The following is an 18,095-nucleotide window of genomic DNA, read 5'->3' as shown; positions in this document are numbered from 1 at the left end:
TTTACTCCTGGGCAGAGCAGGAGGAAAATGCAACCAGAACCACTAAGCTCCCATTCATCTGGACCCCAGTGACCTCAGAAGGGAGAGTCACAAATTCCTGGGGCCCCAGCTCTGTAGGTAAACAGCATGGATGACGTCCAAGCACACCGCTTCCTTCTCAGACAGAGAAAGGGCGCCGCGTTTATCCTGCACATAAAGGAGCTACAGCTTGAATCATTCCTAGAAGGCCCGGGCAGAGAGTCTGTAAAAACCCGGTACACTGCAGCCCTCGAAATCTCGCTAGGCGACAAAACTAGAAATTCCTGGTCTTTGTTTCCGAGGGGAAAAAAGACAAAGAGCGGAGATGAGAAAGGCCGTAGGAACTTGCTGGGGGAAAGAAGGTACTTCCCGCTCAGACGCCCTCTGAGGCGAAAGCTGGTGCCCGATCCCTCCCCCAAGCGCACACAGGTCGCCTCCTGGGGCCGGGGGCCTGCTCCCCTCCCCCTCCCTCCGCCTGCGCACAGCCCGGGCCCCGGACCCCGCGGAGACCCTCTAGGGAAGAGGCCGCCCGCCCGGGCCCTCTCGAGACCTCCTGCCTCCAACACCAGCTGCCCTTCGGGGGAAGAGCGACCGGACCTCCAGGGCACCGAGGAAACAGGGGCACGCGGGCTCCCCGGGAGGCCCCCGAGTGCCCCTTGATCCCGGGGTCCGGGCGCTCCCCCCAACCTGCGCGCCCGCGGGAGCACCGAGGGCCCGCGGCGGCCGCCAAGCCTCTCAGATCCCCGCAGCCCCGACCCCACAGAGGGCGAAGGAGCGACAGGGAGCCCAAGCCCTCTTCGCGGGTCCCTCGCAGCTCTCCAGCTCCCCGCCCGCCATCGGCGCGGAAATCCAGACAGGCCCCGAGCGCCGCTGCCCTTTCCCCGCCGACTGCGCTCACCTGTCGCCGCGCGGAGCCGAGAAACCGACACTGCTGCCTTTAGATTTCGGGTCCCCACTGCAAAATGGCGACTGACGCGGGGCGGGATCAGCAACCAACCAATCACCTTCCGCCTCTTGGAGCTTTTGCACCAATGAGCTCAAAGCTCCGTGAGTGACGACAATTCGGGCCAATGTGAAGGACAATATGAGTGTGGGGGAGGGGACCCGCCCCTCGCGACCTAGGCGACGGCACGAAGCTCTACAAATGCCGGGTTCATCATCCAATCACAGCTTTCTGCGTCCCGGCGAGACACGCCCACGTGCCCCGCCCCACTGCCGCGCGCGACCAATCAGAAAAGTAAAAGGATTTCCCATTGCTCCGCCAATCAACTAGGAAAAATCCCAAGGATTGAACTAACCCGGGAGAATTCGGACCAACCCGGTGGGGGGTTGTGGGCGGGGTCAAAGGCGCGGTGCTATTTAAGGAAATTTGCCCGGGTTGAGCTAAAAGTAGAAAGTAGTTTGGGTGGAGTTCTGTGTGGGAAAGTTTCAGCCACAGACACCGAAATTAGGAATAAGGAAGACTTCCTATTCAGGCTGAAGCTGGACGGCAGCTCTGCCTCTCAAAAGGGTGTTCAGGGGGCCTCCCTGGTGGCGGGGGGGTTAAAGACAGAGCTGTCAGCCACGAGTTCCAGCCCCCGCCAGGGGGCTACCCACATGGCGCGGCAGACCTCTCCTGTCTCGCCCAATGCTCCCCTCAGCAGTGTATTTCAGTCAGTCTGCCTGTTCTGTTCTCCGCTCTGTCTCTGGTGAAGCCTCTCACCCTCCCGCACATCTGGCCTGTGACCCAGTTCTTTATGCATAAATAAATAAATCTTTAAATAAAAAGGATTTTCAACAGTTGGGCAGAATGCGAACCACCTGCACCTTTGTTCAGGTGTGGAAAAACCATGGTTTTCACTTCTGAAAAATGCTCTCAATAACTCCTACATGCCGGCTTGCATAGCTTAAAAAAAAAAAGCCGGTAAGTGGTACATAACTGAGATAACCAGAAAAACTAACATCAACTAACTGAACGCATAATCTGTGCCAAGAATTTATGTCAAGGACTTTACCTGCATGGCCATATCACCCAGTGAGTTAAAAACTATCATTTCTGTTTTACAAAGAGAAAAATGAAGTAGTCAGATAGATTCAAGCGTAGGTCTGTCTGATAGCTTCATCTTTTTAACCAAATAACTTCTTGGTCACAGTGATTGTATACGAGAGTAAATGTAAATTATACGAGAGGTGTCTACATGACTCTTCAAACATTATTTTTTATAACAATAGAAATTTATACAAGTTTTTAAATATATGAGAAAAAAGGCCGTCATCAACAGAAAGAGAAGAAAAAGGAGGTGGAGAAAAGAAAATCTCCCATCATCAAACTGTTATGGAGAGGCAATCACTGTTACTTCAGTTTTTTTTCTTTCCAGTCATTTTTCTATGAAATTTTTACATAGTTCAGATTATTAATACATATGATTTTGACTTTTTTCAGTTAACACTGAGTATTTTCCACATTGTTTAACATTTTTGATGGCTGTGTAATATCTATCATATGGGGGTACCACGATATATTTAATCAATTTCTGTAGTTCAACATTTAGATTTTTTTAAATCTTTCTAGTATGAGTGACGTTGCAGTGAGCATTTTTTTTTTCATTCCAGCATTCTTGCCTATTTAGGAAAAAATTCCAAAAGTGGAATCACTGGGTCAAAACATGAAGATATTTAATGTTCTTGATATGTATTACTTTGCCCAATTGTTTTTTCAATAGATTACACAAATTTACATCCCCACCAACCAAATGAAAGCCACTATAACTTCATCATTGGTAAGCTATTTTAAGAAAAAAGGGTTTTTAGTGTTTTGTTTGCTAATTTAATAACATATTTTTTTTTACTTTTCATTGGTTTAATTTTCATTTCTATGATGACTTATTTTATTTTTCTAAGTATTTACTCATGCTTTTATTTAATCTACTACAAATGATCTATTCATGTTTTCCTGCTAACTTTCAAGGAAAGATGTAAAGTTGTCTTACCAGCAGCTACGAAAGTTTGAAGGGAGTCATCATAAGTGGGTGGAAGAACAAGTGAAGTAGCAAAGATAAGATTTTTATGTACCACACTATTGTTTATACCTACAGAAGTAGTGTAGGGTTGATTATAAAGGGACTTTATTCCTCCAGTGCTCACAACCTGAGAATATACATTATTTCTCCTAGATCCGATCATGCCTATTAATAAAACAAAGTCCCTGCTTACGTGACACTCAATTGTTAGTGAATCAGAACCATTAGAACCATATATACATCTATTTATATATATAAATATATGGAGAGAGAGAGGGAAAGAAAGAGAACAATGGAATATACAGGTGGTCTAGAAGAAAATGAACCTAACTTACTAGTGACTGTATTAAGGAGGTAGGGTTATGATTTTTTAAAATAATTTTTAACTTACTGTACTAATTTTATAATGTCAAACAACTTGCTTCTCAAAAAATACAAAACTGAAAACAGGAAGGGGGTTTGATTGAAATGTTAGCTGCTCAGGGGAAATTCAGTTATCAGTTCAAACTGTTAACTCAATAAACTCAAACTGCTTAGGGTACAATTGATTGAGTGGGGGGTATTTCTTAATTGAAAACACTTCCTGTCAATATAATGTTTGTACAGCATGGGAAGTATAAAGTGCTTCTGAGAGAAGCAGAAAGATCATTTCATCTTGAAAAATGTCTTGTTTGAAAGTAGCTCCCAATTAAATGTTAAAATTGGTTGAAACACTTGTGCATAGTGTTCTTGGTCACAGTTACAGTTCTCTCGGTGGTAGTTAGTACTGCTTTGGAACTGCTGGCTCAGTTGCTGAATAAATTAGGTACTTTGTTAACAATCTCATCTCATTCTCACATGAAAACATTTGTTTTGAGAGTATAAATATCACACAGAATACCAAGACCACCTTTCTCCCCACTGTCACTAGATGTGTCCTCTGTTCTGGTCATACGTGTACTCAAGAGATGCTTTCTCCCTTTCTTGGAAACCCTGCTCTCTGTGGTCCTTGCCTTAGAAACAGTCCTCCAGTAGATTCACCCTCAGGAAGAACCTTCCTCTTTCCTAGTTGCTCTCCAGAGAAATCACAAGTAGCCAAGAGAGTCCTCCGCAGTTAGCTGTAGTTTGTGGGCCTCTAGTGTCTTGTGGTTGTAAGAAATTCAGTCCCTCCCAGGAGACTATGACTTCCTTTTCTCAAGATGCATAAAAGCTCATTAGGCCAGTGTCTGAATGATCCCTCTTCCAGGAGCTGCAGGCAGTTCTCTGGACCCACAATGTTCTTTTGCAGCCTAGCAAGTGCATTGGGGCTTACACTAAAGGATCATTCGGTTGCCATAGCAACATTCCTTCCTTTCGGAGAGGATTCTGTCATCTCTCCTGCCCACTCAGACTTTCCAGATGAATTGATTTTTGTGACTAAAGGTGTTTGTCCTTGATCCTCTAAAGAGAAAAGACATATTCATTAAAAAAAATATCCAACAATAAAAAACCTGACTGCAGCTAAACTACTGCATTGCATCAGCTGGGCTTCCTTTCTTTGAAAATTCCATATCCATTCTCCATTTTGCTTCACTCTCTAGCCTTATCCATCATTTTGGAGAAGAGATTTCTCTAACAGAAAACAAACAGATGGCAATGCCATCTTCCTAAAACAAGCTAAGATGGGACTGTAAAATGAAGTTCCCAACAAGCTTGGGCTGGGGATGGGTGACCTGTGGGTTATGTTGGAGGGGCGAGAATAGGATTGCTATGCATATGTAGCCCTGCCACGGAGCTGTCAGTCTCTGGAATTTTGCCATTTGAGATGTGTTTCCTGGGTTAGGCATTTCTTGCCTCCCATTATATTCTCTTCAATTGCATATTATCTTCTGGGAAGATAATATATGAGGCTACTAAGACTGAGGGAACATTTAAAAAGCGAGGCGGTGGCGTAGAGGGAAGGGTAAAGGAATTCTGTAGACCACCTTTATCTACAATGACATCTTCTGCAAAAGGATCAGTGCAGGTCCTTGTCACACACACACACCCCCCTGGAGGATGCCCTCTGACATTTACAATGGGGTGAGCTCTCTGCACAATACTGTACCCCTTAAAGTTACTAAAAACTTTGTTCCCAGCACCATTTGTTTAACCCTCCAGTTTCCACAAACTAAAGGGAACGTTCCCTTGATTATTGTGGAAATCATCAAAAAGGTGCATTATTTTGTTGGATGACAGTGAATCAGTTCACATCTATGTAGTTTAGCACTATGTAAATGAAATACTACACAGAAGAAATTAATTTTTCCCCCAGGTATATTCCACAATTGTTACAACCAAATGTTTATGTAAGCAAAAGTTACTTAGTCCCACGCCAATGGAGCACTTATGAGTGATGTTTAATGAGAAGGAATTTTAACATAAAATTCTGTCTATGTAGTCTTCAAGTCTTTCAATCAGGCCTCCACTTATAAATAATGATCACCTAGTGGGGAAACAAGAGATAATACTAAGTTTCTCTATGTAAAAGGAGTTTCCGGTGAGCTATAAAGAAATCATTCCAGGCTTTTACATAGCAAAACTTAATTGTGTATATATATTTAAATACGTATTATATATTATATATTGTATATATAAATGTATACATTTAGTTATTTTAATTAACTATATAAATTTATTTGAAAAAACTGAGTTGCACTTTTGGAGGTTTGAAGGGTTAAAAAATCTGATGCTGTGGGGCTGGCAAACCGGAGATTCAGGAAAGAGTTGCAGTTCAAGTGCAAAGGCAGTCTGCTGGAGAATTGCCTCTTGCCCTGGGGAGATCAACCCAATTCTCTGGGGAGATCAACCCAACTTCAGTTCAGGCTTTCAACTGCTTTAGATGAGGCCCACCAACATTATGGAGAGTAATCTGCTCTACTCAGAGCCCATGGATTTAAGTGTAAACTGAATCCAAAAATGTCCCCATGGAAACATCCAAAATGCTTGACCAACTATCTGGGTACCATAAATTAGCCACACTGACACATAAAATTAACTATCATACTAGGCTGTGTTCAGCAAGAACTGGACTTGGCAAGCCCTTCCCATTTGCGCCCTCCCTTCTATTTCAGCATCATCATCTTCTCTCCCCACCTTTCAGGTATCGAATCCTTAGAACATGATGTTAGTCATTTAGGTTTTAGGTTAAATTTAAGTCATTGTTAGCGCTTACCTATTTTCTCACTGTAAAAGGAGAGCATAATAAAAGAATTTCAGAGAACAATGAAGACCTGGGGGAACAATGAAGACCTGAGGGAGGTTCTTTGTGGGTTTATTATTTTTTTTTTAAGATTTATTTATTCATGCATACAAGAACGGGGTACAGGCCAGAGGTGTGGGAGGGTGAGAGAATTCACGAGAGACAGAGCGGAGAGCAGAACTGACATAAGGACCGAAGTACACTGCTAAGAGGAGCAGCGGGCAAGACAAGAGAGGTCTGCCATGCCATGTGGGTATCTCTGCCGGCCTGCCGGGATAGAACCTGCACTGCAGAGGCTGCAGACAGCCTCACTGCACTGCGCTCAACTGCCTGGGTCACCGAGGAGGCCCCCTTTTTTTTTTTAATGAAGGAAAAGAGAGTGACTAACTCATAGAAATCAAGACAAAAATTTTGCAAAAGTTACAAACCTGGTAAACTCCAGGGGTCTGCATAATGAGTGTGTCACCATTGTGGTCAATTTCCATTGACTATATTTCATCCTCAGGATAGTCAAGATTTATTGTTTGGGAAAGACAGCATCTGATTGAGTCTCTTCCCTCCTGGGCCAGGGGAGGGAGGTTACCATGTCTGAAAATGCTTCCAACACTACACAAACTAGGAGAGCAAAGATCAAAAAGTGGGGTATGGATTTGGGGTAGCAAAAATATTTGTTGTCTATCATATATCACTGCAAGGTAATGCAGGTCAGCTCCACTCTGCTTCTATGACCTTGAGTGTCAGCAACGCGCAGATGGGAGGCAAGGACACGTCACCACCTGGAGCAATGTCTCATTGCTCTTCCTCTCCAGCTGGATCCTGCACACTTAAAGACAGGAGCTCATGGCTGTCTTACAATTTCTTTGGTAGGTCCTTCATGGCTGTGCACACGATTTTATTGAATTTAAACCACTTGTGAGAGGATACATAGGACGCTTATTGTGTGGATAATATGCTCATAAACTGACACACTGGAATCTCTCTACAGACCTGCAGTCCTCCTGGGTGGAGAAATTGAGGACATTTTCCTGTGCAATCTAGCTAAGCAAGACAACAGCACAAGGGCATAGATACATACTTTTGCATTTTTCTCTGGTCTTGAAAATAATGTCACCTCATTGGACTGAGAGTCAGTGTCATCTTTTGGATCATATAATTATTTGGATAAAACCTCTTTGATTTACAGATTCACAATCAAAGTATCAAAATGTAAGCCAACCAACCATGAAGCTCATCTAATTGTACCTGACACATTACAAATAAGGAAACTGAGGCTCTGGGGGTTGAAAGGACATAGCCAGGGAGTGGCTGAGTGATGGAACAAGGAAAAGAACCCAGACCTCCTTACTTCCTAGTCCATTTGAAATGTTTTTATAGCTTTTGCAAATGAATAGGTCAGGGTTCAATTGTTTCCTATCTTTCCTAATAAACTCTCTGATTCACCCAAACCAGTTTGTCCCACAAAGCACTGTGGCTGTCAGGTGCAGAAGGACAGTTTATACAACTGGCCTGTATTTTGCCTCCATCCCCCAGGGCCATTTCCAGTCATTGATTTTTATTAGTTCTCTGTTTTAAATCGCTAAGCATATCCAACTCCTCTCATCCTTTCTTTCCTCCTATTGGAAAAAAAAAATGTTTTTTAGTTAACTGTGAGAAAAGAAAATTAAGTCCTACCACTTCTTACTGTCTGTGTAAACATGAAGAGAAATATAAGGAGGGGCAATAAAAGCATTTGGCAGAATCTTTATACAGCGTTCTGTTCCTGCTCTTGTTATTAGTATTACTACTACTATCTATTCAGAGATTCCAGTGAGGAAATCTTATGGTAGATAGCAAATACGCAGGTTTTTAAAAGGCCAAACAAATTAAGGGTAGATTGTACTCCCAATTACCACTATATAAAATACTGTCTAAAGCGAAACCACTGGGGGATGACAAAGGTGGTTAAAAATACAATTACCTTTCTAAAGAGGAACGTGAAAGTTAATATACAGATATAAAATACTCATAATTCACTTTTAAATTTGTAAAAACGAGTTCTCCAAGTGATACATAGATCATCATAAACGCCAACGTTGATCATTTCCAGGAACTGGGAAAACAAGTCCACCTACAAGAGAAAAGCCCGACTTCACGCAGATCTTGAACCTGGAGCCAGGTGCTGGTTACCCATGTTCTAGCAGGAAGGCCTGGACGACACGGGGTGCTCTTCCTACAAGATCCCATTTCTGGGGGGCTGACACACATAGCTAAAAGGCCTTTAAAAGGCACACAGCAGCAGACAAGGAGACAGGTAGGGGCCGAGCCATTCAACGCATGAAAGACCTTCCTACAAAGTAGCTGTAACCCTTGCAAAAGCACCCCTGAGACCGTCGCTGGCGGAGACGGCCGCTCTGCAAGCAGCCACAGCCTCCGCCGCGCCGGCCGCTCCCCCCAAAATGGCGCCGCCGCCCCGCCCTCCCGGCGGCCCGCGGGCACGCGCGCGCCCTGCGGGGCGGAGGCGCCGGGGTCGCGGCCGGGCGCGCGCGCGGCCCCACGGCGGCTGCGCGCCTGCGCGAGGGCGGGCGGCGGGCGCGCGCGCGGCGGGGGCGGGCTGTGCTGAGCGCGGAGCTGCAGCCGCCGAGCCGGACGTGTCCGCGAAGATGGCGGGCCGGGTGAGTGCCGGCCAGGGCGCCCGGGCTCGCGGCGGGGGCGCCGGGCTCGCGGGCACTCGGAGGTCCAGACCACCCCAGGGGCGGGGGAGTGAGTCTGTGTAATTGGGGTGTTTGATGGGGCGGCAAGTCAAGAGAGGCTGGAGGGGAGAAGGGGGAGCGGTGGCAGGGGATTAGCCCTCCTTGGAAAGTCCATCCCCCCCTTGGGAAGCCGGAGGAGAGGTGACCCCTTCGCATCTCGGGTCTCCTGAGTACCCCCTAATTCTCCCAAATCAGCCCTTGGGACCTGATCCCTGCGCCCCTCAAGGCAGCCTCAGCTCTGGCCATCCCAGCCGGGTCTGACGGGGCTCTGGGGGGTTCTCCGCACCCCTTCGGCGGGGCTCGCTAGGGGCAGCCGCTGGGATAACTGCGGGGTGTCGTCTGCTGCAGTGGAGCGAGGGAGGTGGGAAGGATCATTAGGAACCCATTTGTGGTTCTTCACATGAAAGGTCTGGAGAAAGGAAGAGGGGGTGCAAAGGACTTTTAGTGTCAAACCCCGGCCATCTGGGGGACCTGTCACTGTCGGAGCGGGCACGAATTTGGGGTGTCGCATTTTGCCTTTTTGAATGACAGTCGCTACGAATGCAGCAGGATATGTTGTAGTTTTTAGGGTTTTAAATTTTACTTCCTCCTTTAGCCTGTAGGATCGCCCTATAGGATGGGTTTGGTGAGGGGAGATAGGGCTGGTTCTGTGCTGTATTGCAGTGTGCCTTGAGCAAAAAGCCCTGTGAGGCATGGATCCTGCCCAGAGATTACACTGGCCATAAACCTGGGACATTAACTGCGTCATTGGGGGATAAGGATGTGCTTGCCTGATTTATTTATACTGGAATATTTGAATAAGTTTGCATAGACTTATGCATACATACAAATGTCTACCTAAAGGAAATTGTAAGTCATGAGATTCTAGGGTCAGAAGAGACCTTAAAGGTCATTTAATTTAGTCCGACCTCTTTCTCTTCCTTTCCCCCTTTCATGGAGAAGCTATGGGGGAAAGGCCAGACCTGTGCTTCAGTTTGTCTTTTCCCACCTTCTCAGAAACTTCTTCACCTGATGATTAACTTACTCGATCTTCTCCCATCTTAAAACAAATCCTTCCTCCACCCCCACACTTGTCATCTTTTCTCTCCCCACTTGCCAGCCAGATAGCTTGATAGAGTTGTCTATATTTTTTGTCTCCCATTTGCTTACCGCCTATTTAACCCTCAGTGCACCGCAGTCTGATTTTCGGCTCCATCATCCACTGAAACGTGTTGGTAAAATAGATATTTTTCACTCCTTGACTTAATGTCTCAACAGCTATCGACGCTGTTGACTGTTGGTCTCCTTGGAAAATACCCTTGCCCTGGCTTCTGTGAAACCTTGTTCCTGTTTTTACTCTTCTCTTTTGCAGACTCACCCTCCTCTGCCCTGTTAATCAATGCAGGTATTCCTCAAGGCTCTCTATTTTACCCTCAGGAAATCTCCGTGAAGTCCACAGTTTCAGTTACTGCCTATCTGACAGTGATTCTCAATATTTGACCCCCAGTCCAGACATATGCTTTAAGTTCCAGACTAATAAGTCACCTGCCTGTTTAAACCAAGACACTACAAATTCAACATGTTCGAATCTGAAGCCATGATCTTAGCTTACATAGTTAGTATTTCCCCCTTGTTTCTCATTGCAGTGAATGGCAACCCCATCCATCCAGTCATATAGGTTCCAGCCCCCCCAAACCCCTCAAAGGATGTTATTATGGCCAAAGATTCTGGCTTGGGGCATTGCTGCTTTAAACTATCTCCAGATCACCCACTAGATGGGTCACATGTTCTGTTATTTTAATGTCCTAGAAATCTCTCCAATCTGTCCTCTCTACATCTTCATTTCCATATCCTTTCCCCAAAGTATTACCACTATTCGTCTGAACTACTGCAAGAAGTTTGGAAATGGTTTGCTTATGACATTCTCCACATTGATTATTCCCTGCCATGCTCATTGTCATAAAACCCCCTCCTTCAACAGCGCCCCATTACTTTTGGTAGAAGATCAGATCCTTAGCCAGGCTTTCAAGGCCCTTTGTGGTTCTGCTCCTGCTTCTCTCCACTCACCCCCTTACTTACTATGTTCAGTAATATAAGCCTTCCCATTCCTTCAACTCATAGTAGTTTCTCTTACTACAAGATCTTGCATATTCCTTGTAATGTTTTGCTCCCAGTCATTTACCTCCTACCGGTAGATCACTCAGGGAAACCTATTTTGATCCACACTGCAAGTCAGGATCCTTTGTTACTGCTCTGTAAGAACTGTACTTTTTTTTCTAAGAGATTTATTTCTGTCATTTCAAATTTCTTTGTGTGATTATTTGTCTCTACTATTTACCTTCTATGAAAGCAGAGACCGTGTAGGCCTTTTACTCACTATTATCATCTGTGCTTTGCATATGCCCTGGGGCCTAGGTGCTCAGTACATTTATGTTGAGAATGAATCTAATCTCTGAATACCCTAGTGACAGAGAATGCATCATGTTAGTGTCATGTTAGTTTTTTTTTTATGTGGAGTTCCATGTAACTTGTACATAAAGATATTATTTCTGCTGTTTAGAACTTCATACAGCTAAATACAGCTCCTTTTCCATAAGATAGCTTCTCAGATATTGAAGACAGGTTACTTATTCCCTCAGATTTTCTGTTTCACAAATTAAACATCCCCAGTTCTTCAGCTCTCCTGTATAATAAATCCTTCCTCATTTAGGTTATTATTCCTTTGGAAATGCTCTGTTTTGTCAGTGTTTCTTCTTCTTCTTTTTTTTTAATTAATTAATTTATTTATACAAGCACTGGGTACAGTCAGAAGTGCGGGAGGGTAAGAGAATTCACCAGAGCTAGAGCAGGGAACAGAACAGGCAGACCGACAAAATACATTGCTGAGGGGAGCAGCGGGCGGCAGGAGAGATCTGCATGCCATGTGGAACCATCGCTGGCGCCTGGGGATCGAACCGGCGCTGCAGAGGCTTCAGGTAGCTTCACAGCCCAGCGCTCAACCGCTGCGCCACCAGGGGAGGCCCTGTCAGTGTTTCTTCTAAATGTGCTCAGGGTAGAACACCTTGAACAGTGAAAAAAACGTATTTGAACTATTTATATTCTCTTGAGCTTGACCCTGCCAATTGCTACAGAGTAAAATTGTATTTATTTCCCCTGCAATAAATCATGTTCTTTGCTCATATTGAGCTTACAGTCAATTAGAACTTTCATGTTCTTTTAAAATCAGCTCCTCCACCCCTATTCTAGGTATTGTGCAATTATTTTATTGAGCTTAAGTATAAGACTTTGTCTTTATCCCCTTTACAGTTCATTTTTGTTAGGTCAGGGCATGTCTGCTACTTGTTGAAGGTCTTCTTGATTCTTTCATGTTATGCAACATAATAGCTCTCTCTCGTAGGCTTAATAGTCATGACTTTTGTGTCTGTGTTGAAGGCACTGATGAAAGGTAGAAAAAGAAGAGTCAGAAATGGCCCTTGAGCATCATGCTAGGGCTTCTTTTCTAGGCCAGCACATCAGTACATTTTGGGTACCAGTGCTTACCTACACATAGATCTCATTTAATCCTGACAAAACCACCGTGCAAGGTGAGTAGTACCAGCTTTGTTTTTAATCAGATACTGACTCACAAACTTGACAAGTTCACAGCCAACAAGATGGGTGAGAATTTGAGGGTTGGATACTGTTATCTAATTCACCAGTTTAGTTTCAAGGAAATAAAGAAGGGTAGATTTGCCTTACCTAGACGTATTTTTTTTTTTTGGTGTAGAAGAACTTGGGTGTAGGTCAGCAGTGTGGGGGTGAAAGGACCCACCAGAGAAAGAGTGGGGAGCAGAACAGGCAGATCAGCTGAAATACACTGCAGAGGGGAGTGAGACTGGAGAGGTCTGCTGGGCCACATGTGGGCTAGTTCCTTGGGCATTGAACCCAGCTGTAGTAGTGACAGCGCTGAGACCCAACCCCTAGACCACCAGGGAGTGGTGGTCTAGAATGTTTTAGAATTTGCTGTGAAAGTTTAAAACTACTGGCCTACCTTTTGAAAAATCTGAACACTTTTGGCACATCTCTGAATGTTTTATTTCTCCTGGGGGCCATAATTTTCAAATAACTACCTATTGATGTTTAGCGAATAGAATTAGCCTCGTTACAATACGCTTAAAAAACCTTCTGTATTTCCTTTTTGTGGGAAAAGAGCTGTTTTGAATTATTATTGCTTTTGATTAGTTAATTTTGACATTCTGATGCCATCTTGTAAATGTATTTATATTCATATACATTCAAAATATATTTATATTCGTAATTAGAGATTTTTTTGTTTATGCCACTATTGTTACCATTAATAGCATTAGTAACATATTTATCTTGTCCTTTGCTTTTTCTGACTTAAAACATTTAGTTCATCTGCGAAATTTGATGAAGAATAAAACATGTGACTTATTAACGTTGAGGCTGTCAGAACTTGATTAATCCCTAAAATAACTTCAGACCCCTAATCTGAACAGTAAAGAGCATAAAAGAAAATAATTTTTCTCATTGTTGTTTTAGTGTATTTATTATTTGAGAAAAAAATATGGAATGGTTAGTTGGATACATTTTTTTAAAAGATTTATTTATTTATGCATACAAGAACTGGGGTACAGGCCAGAGGTGTGGGGTCTGAGAGGATTCACCAGAGACAGAGTGGGGAACAGAACAGGCAGATCGACTGAAATACACTGCTGAGGGGAGCAGCGGGCGAGCCAGGAGAGGTCTGCTGTGCCATGTGGGCTCCTCCCTGGCCGGCAGTGGCTGCTGATATCTTTACCCCTTGCGCCACCAGGTAGGCCCATGGATACATTTTATAGTAAAATGACCAATCTATTTAAACTTATCTGGTTCCCATTAGCCTTTCAAAAAGATTCAGTTAGTAAATAAGTTTTCTTGGCTGTTTTAAATTTTTGCTAGTAATTAAGAAGATTTTAAAGTCATAATTCTTATTACTTATATTGAACACAGACTCTTCCTTCATAGTGAACTCCAGATACACATGGGCCTTCCTGCCCCAGGCCTCCATGCTGTCTTTTTAGCACTCTGAAAGCCGCAGCTGCTGGACTCAGATAGAGGAAAGAATGAATCTGAAACACAGCACAAATAGCTTAGGAGAGTTGATTACAGGGAAAGACTCTTCAGGAAAGCTACTCATTTGCAGTTGCTTTTAGGTTGCCTTACACAGTTGCCTTATCACCACCACCCAACTACTGAAAAAAAAAAAGAAAAGGTGATTTCCCACATTGCGGGAACCTTTTTGTACTCTGTCTTTAAAAACAGCCAGAAATCTCACTGACTAGAGATTCAGCAGTCACGTTCTGAGAACGTACATACATTAATGCAAATAAAACCAATGAATTGCTTTCTTCATAAGTTCTTACATCTGGTTCAGGTAATATGTTGTGAAAAAGAGGAGTAAGATCATGTTCAACAGGAATCTAAGGGAGAGAACTCTCTTAGGAGTTGAAAGGGGTGTTGAAGGAGGTAAAATTTACTTAACCGAACATTTTGTCTTGGGCAAGACTGCATATTCAGTGTCATTTAGTATATTGAAGAAGCTTTTGTGGCCCAATTCAAAACCAAGCCATTTGTAACACTTTATGGATGAAGACATCTATAGATAAAGTTTTGGGACACATTATAAATTGGGGATAGGGCTTCCCTGGTCACACAAGAGGTTAAGTCTCAGCACTGTGAAGCTATTGCCAGCCACTGCAGCATGGTTCCATCCCTGGCCAGGGAGCTGACCCACTGGTGCAGCAGACCTCTCCTGTCTCTCCCGCAGCTCCCCTCAGCAGTGTATTTCAGTAGATCTGCTGTTCTGCTCCCCACTCTATCTCTGGTGAATCTTCTTGCCTCCCACACCTCTCTGGCCTACACCCTAGCTCTTATATGCATAAATAAATAAATCTTTAAAATAAATAAATAAATTGGGGATAGTTCATGTGTATTATCACAAGTTAAAAGAAATAATATAAAATGTTTCTTGGTCCCATTTGCTAAATCAAAGTTTTGCTGTCCAAGGCACCTCAACTTTCTGGAATCTTATATGCAGTAGTTCTTGTTTTTGCATATCACCTCTGTGAATATTTTTAAAACTATCTTCAAATGCATTACACTTCAGAAAATAAAATTCAGCTCTTCATAGTATTACTTAATAGCTTCCTCTTTGAAACCTAAAGGAATTTACACTTACCATTGGTGTATTCTTTTTTCAAGTATTTAAGCCAGCATGCAAAGATGTAAGGTGAAAGTATATTACCATACTGTTGAAAATTTTTGAATTAACAGAATGGTGAACTATTGGCAATACACTGGACACTTGCAGTAATGGTGTTATGAAGGTCCATATTCTGGATATGGCATTTTAGGTAAAAATCTCCCAGTTAGATTCTTTTTCATACATCATTACTAATACCCTTGAGTGGGCTCTGAGACCTACCTTACACTGCCTTCAACATCCTAATGACTTAATCGCATAATTTCCAACTTAGGTTTTTATGATGAAAATCAAGTATTCCCTGTGTAACTGTAGGCTCTATACATTTTTTTTTTGTTCTTTTGATATTTAAAGAGCAGGTTTATTAGAAAAGGGATAGAATCGTAAAAGACACCTGCATAGACACAAGCCGGCAGGAAGAGCTGCCCGGAAAGAGACAGGTTTGCTAAGAGAGGCCTGCATGGTTGCAGGCGGGCAGCCTTGAGGAGAGCTGCCTCCACTGGGGGAGGTCAGTGAAGCGAAGCCCCGGCATATACAGGTCACGGGCAGGCAGGAGCCTGCTGCCCTGAGGAGGGAGAGAGTTGGTGAAAAGAGGCACCTGCATAGTCACAGTGGGCAGTGAAAGTGCCGCCTCTATACATTTTAAACACGTGTAATTTATGCGCACTTTAAGAGATTTAAAGCATGCTGGAAAGTACAGCAAATAACACTTATATCCATATGCTCACCATCCAGATTTAAGAAGTATTAACATTGTGATATTTTTAGAAATAAAACATTACAGGTGCAATTGAATCCCAGTTGTGCCCCCTCTTGATTCCACTGACCTTTCCCAGCAATCGCCATGATCCTAAAGTTGATGAAGAGCCTATCTGTCCACATCTTTTTTTTTTTTTTTAATAGAGGCATGTTTATTTATTTATTTATTACATTTGTTTGTTTTGTTTATACATGCACTGGGTACAGTCAGAAGCGCGGGAGGGTGAGAGAATTCACCAGAGCCAGAGTGGGGAGCAGAGCAGGCAGAAGGACCGAAGTACACTGCTGAGGGCAGCAGCGGGCGGCAGGAGAGGTCTGCGCACCATGTGGGATCCTCCTCCGGTGGCCGGGGAGCAGCCGGGGATCGAACTGGCGGCGCCGCAGAGACTGCGGGCAGCTTCGCAACCCAGCGCTCAACCGCTGCGCCACCGGGGAGGCCCTGTCCACATCTTTTGCTCACATGTGTTGCCATGAACAATATATTATTATTTTGTGTTTTAAATGTAGATCATGGTGCCATTGTATATTTCCTTTGGCAACTCGCAATTTTTTTTTTTCATTTAAGATGGTGTTTGAGATTTAATTACGATAATGTATATAGAACCAGTTAATTTTGTTTTAATACCGTGTAGTCTGTTTTGTGAATACAGCGTTATGTGTTTTCCTATCAGAGGATAATATAGCCAGTTTTCAATTTTGTTTTTACTGGAGTGCACATTCTTTTATATGTCTCCTTACATACATATGTAAGAGTTTCTTTAGGATACATGTCTAGAGACATAGACATATACCCTATGTAGAATTCCATATTGCCACGTGGAATTGCTGGGTGATGTTACCTTTAACCTTCATAGTTACACCAGTTTACACTCTTACTAGCAGTATATGTGTGCCTGTTACTCATGTCCTCGCCAGCACTTAATATTGCAGCTATTTTAGTTTTTATAGTATGATAGCTGAAAAAGAACCTCATTGTTTAAATTTGTACTTTTTCCAAATTACTGGTGAGATTGAACATTTTTCATGTGGTCATGGAAATTTTCTTCTGTAAATTACCCCGTATATCCTTTGTCCATTTTTCTAAGTTGGATTATTTGCATTTTAAAAATTGACTTGTACCCTTTTCTTTTGTGTGAGTAGGATAGATTCTAACCTTGTGTTAGTTGGAAATAGCTTCTCCTAGACAGTGGAGATCTTTTCATGCTGTTTATAGAATTTTAGATAAAAGCCTTAGTATAGTTGTAATTATCATGTTCATCTCTATTATTTTAAGGAAATCTTTCCCCACCTTGGAGTCATAAAGATTTTCTTCTCATTATAAGGTGTAAAATTTTGCTTTTCACATTTTGGTGTTTAATTCATCTGGAATTAATTTTTGTGTTTGGTGTGAATTATGAAGCTAATTTTACCTTTTCCATATGTATAACCAGTTGTCCTAAATATCACTTATTAAGTTCATCTTTTCCCTCACTGATTTGTAATGCTATGTTTTATTAACAGACTAAGTCTAGACTCTATTCTGCTTCATTATTCTGTTTGTTTATATGTATACCAATGCCACTGTGTTAATTACTGTGGTCTTAGAATTATTCTTGTTATTTAGTATGGTGACTTCCTTCCTTTACTCCCTTCATTTGGCATTTCTTGACCCTTTTCCATATGAATATAAAGAACAACTTAATCCTTCCTTCTTTAAAGTTTTTTTAACCTTGAAATTTAAATGTATCTTTATTGCTGCTAATTTTGACCACATTTTTTCCTTATTATTTATAAGGGCAAATATAAAGCTTATTTCAAAATTCAGCTGAATTAGTCTAGGAAGCTTCTTTTACTTTTATCCTTTTTTTGACATTAAGCCAAAAGTGCTAATAATGTATCACAACTTTTTGTATAGATTTGAAACCAAGTGAATTAGGATCAGCTGTTTATGAGTAATGCAGGGTATTTTGGTTCTTTGCTAAATTCAGAATGAAGTGTGAAAGTGCTGATGCATTTTGCACTAGCCATATAGATTTTTGGTAATGAAGAAAATGGGAGCTTTATTACTTTCAGGTAAGAAATAAGTTAGTCATGTTTAGATACCCCATCAATGTTCACTTATTTCTAAAATAATAGTCATAGTATTTTAGGGTTTCACTGGTGGAATTTCTTGGCTTGACAAGCAGTGA

At 42.7% G+C, this 18,095-nt stretch overlaps 1 protein-coding gene across 1 annotated transcript in view; it reads left to right on the top strand.

Annotated features, from left to right (window-relative positions):
• Positions 1-8,651: 8,651 nt before the first annotated feature.
• NSF (N-ethylmaleimide sensitive factor, vesicle fusing ATPase) overlaps positions 8,652-18,095 on the top strand; it is a gene marked incomplete at its 5' end in the record, with an annotated part of 136,043 nt that continues 126,599 nt past the window's right edge. Inside the window, 3 exon segments of the mRNA XM_084238538.1 lie at positions 8,652-8,685; positions 8,688-8,791; positions 8,793-8,867. Coding sequence (XP_084094664.1) covers positions 8,652-8,685; positions 8,688-8,791; positions 8,793-8,867 — 213 coding nt within the window.

This window comes from Talpa europaea (assembly GCF_964194135.1).
Source record: "Talpa europaea genome assembly, chromosome: 7".
Lineage (NCBI taxonomy): Eukaryota > Metazoa > Chordata > Mammalia > Eulipotyphla > Talpidae > Talpa > Talpa europaea.
This window is presented reverse-complemented; position numbering and strand designations above follow the sequence as displayed.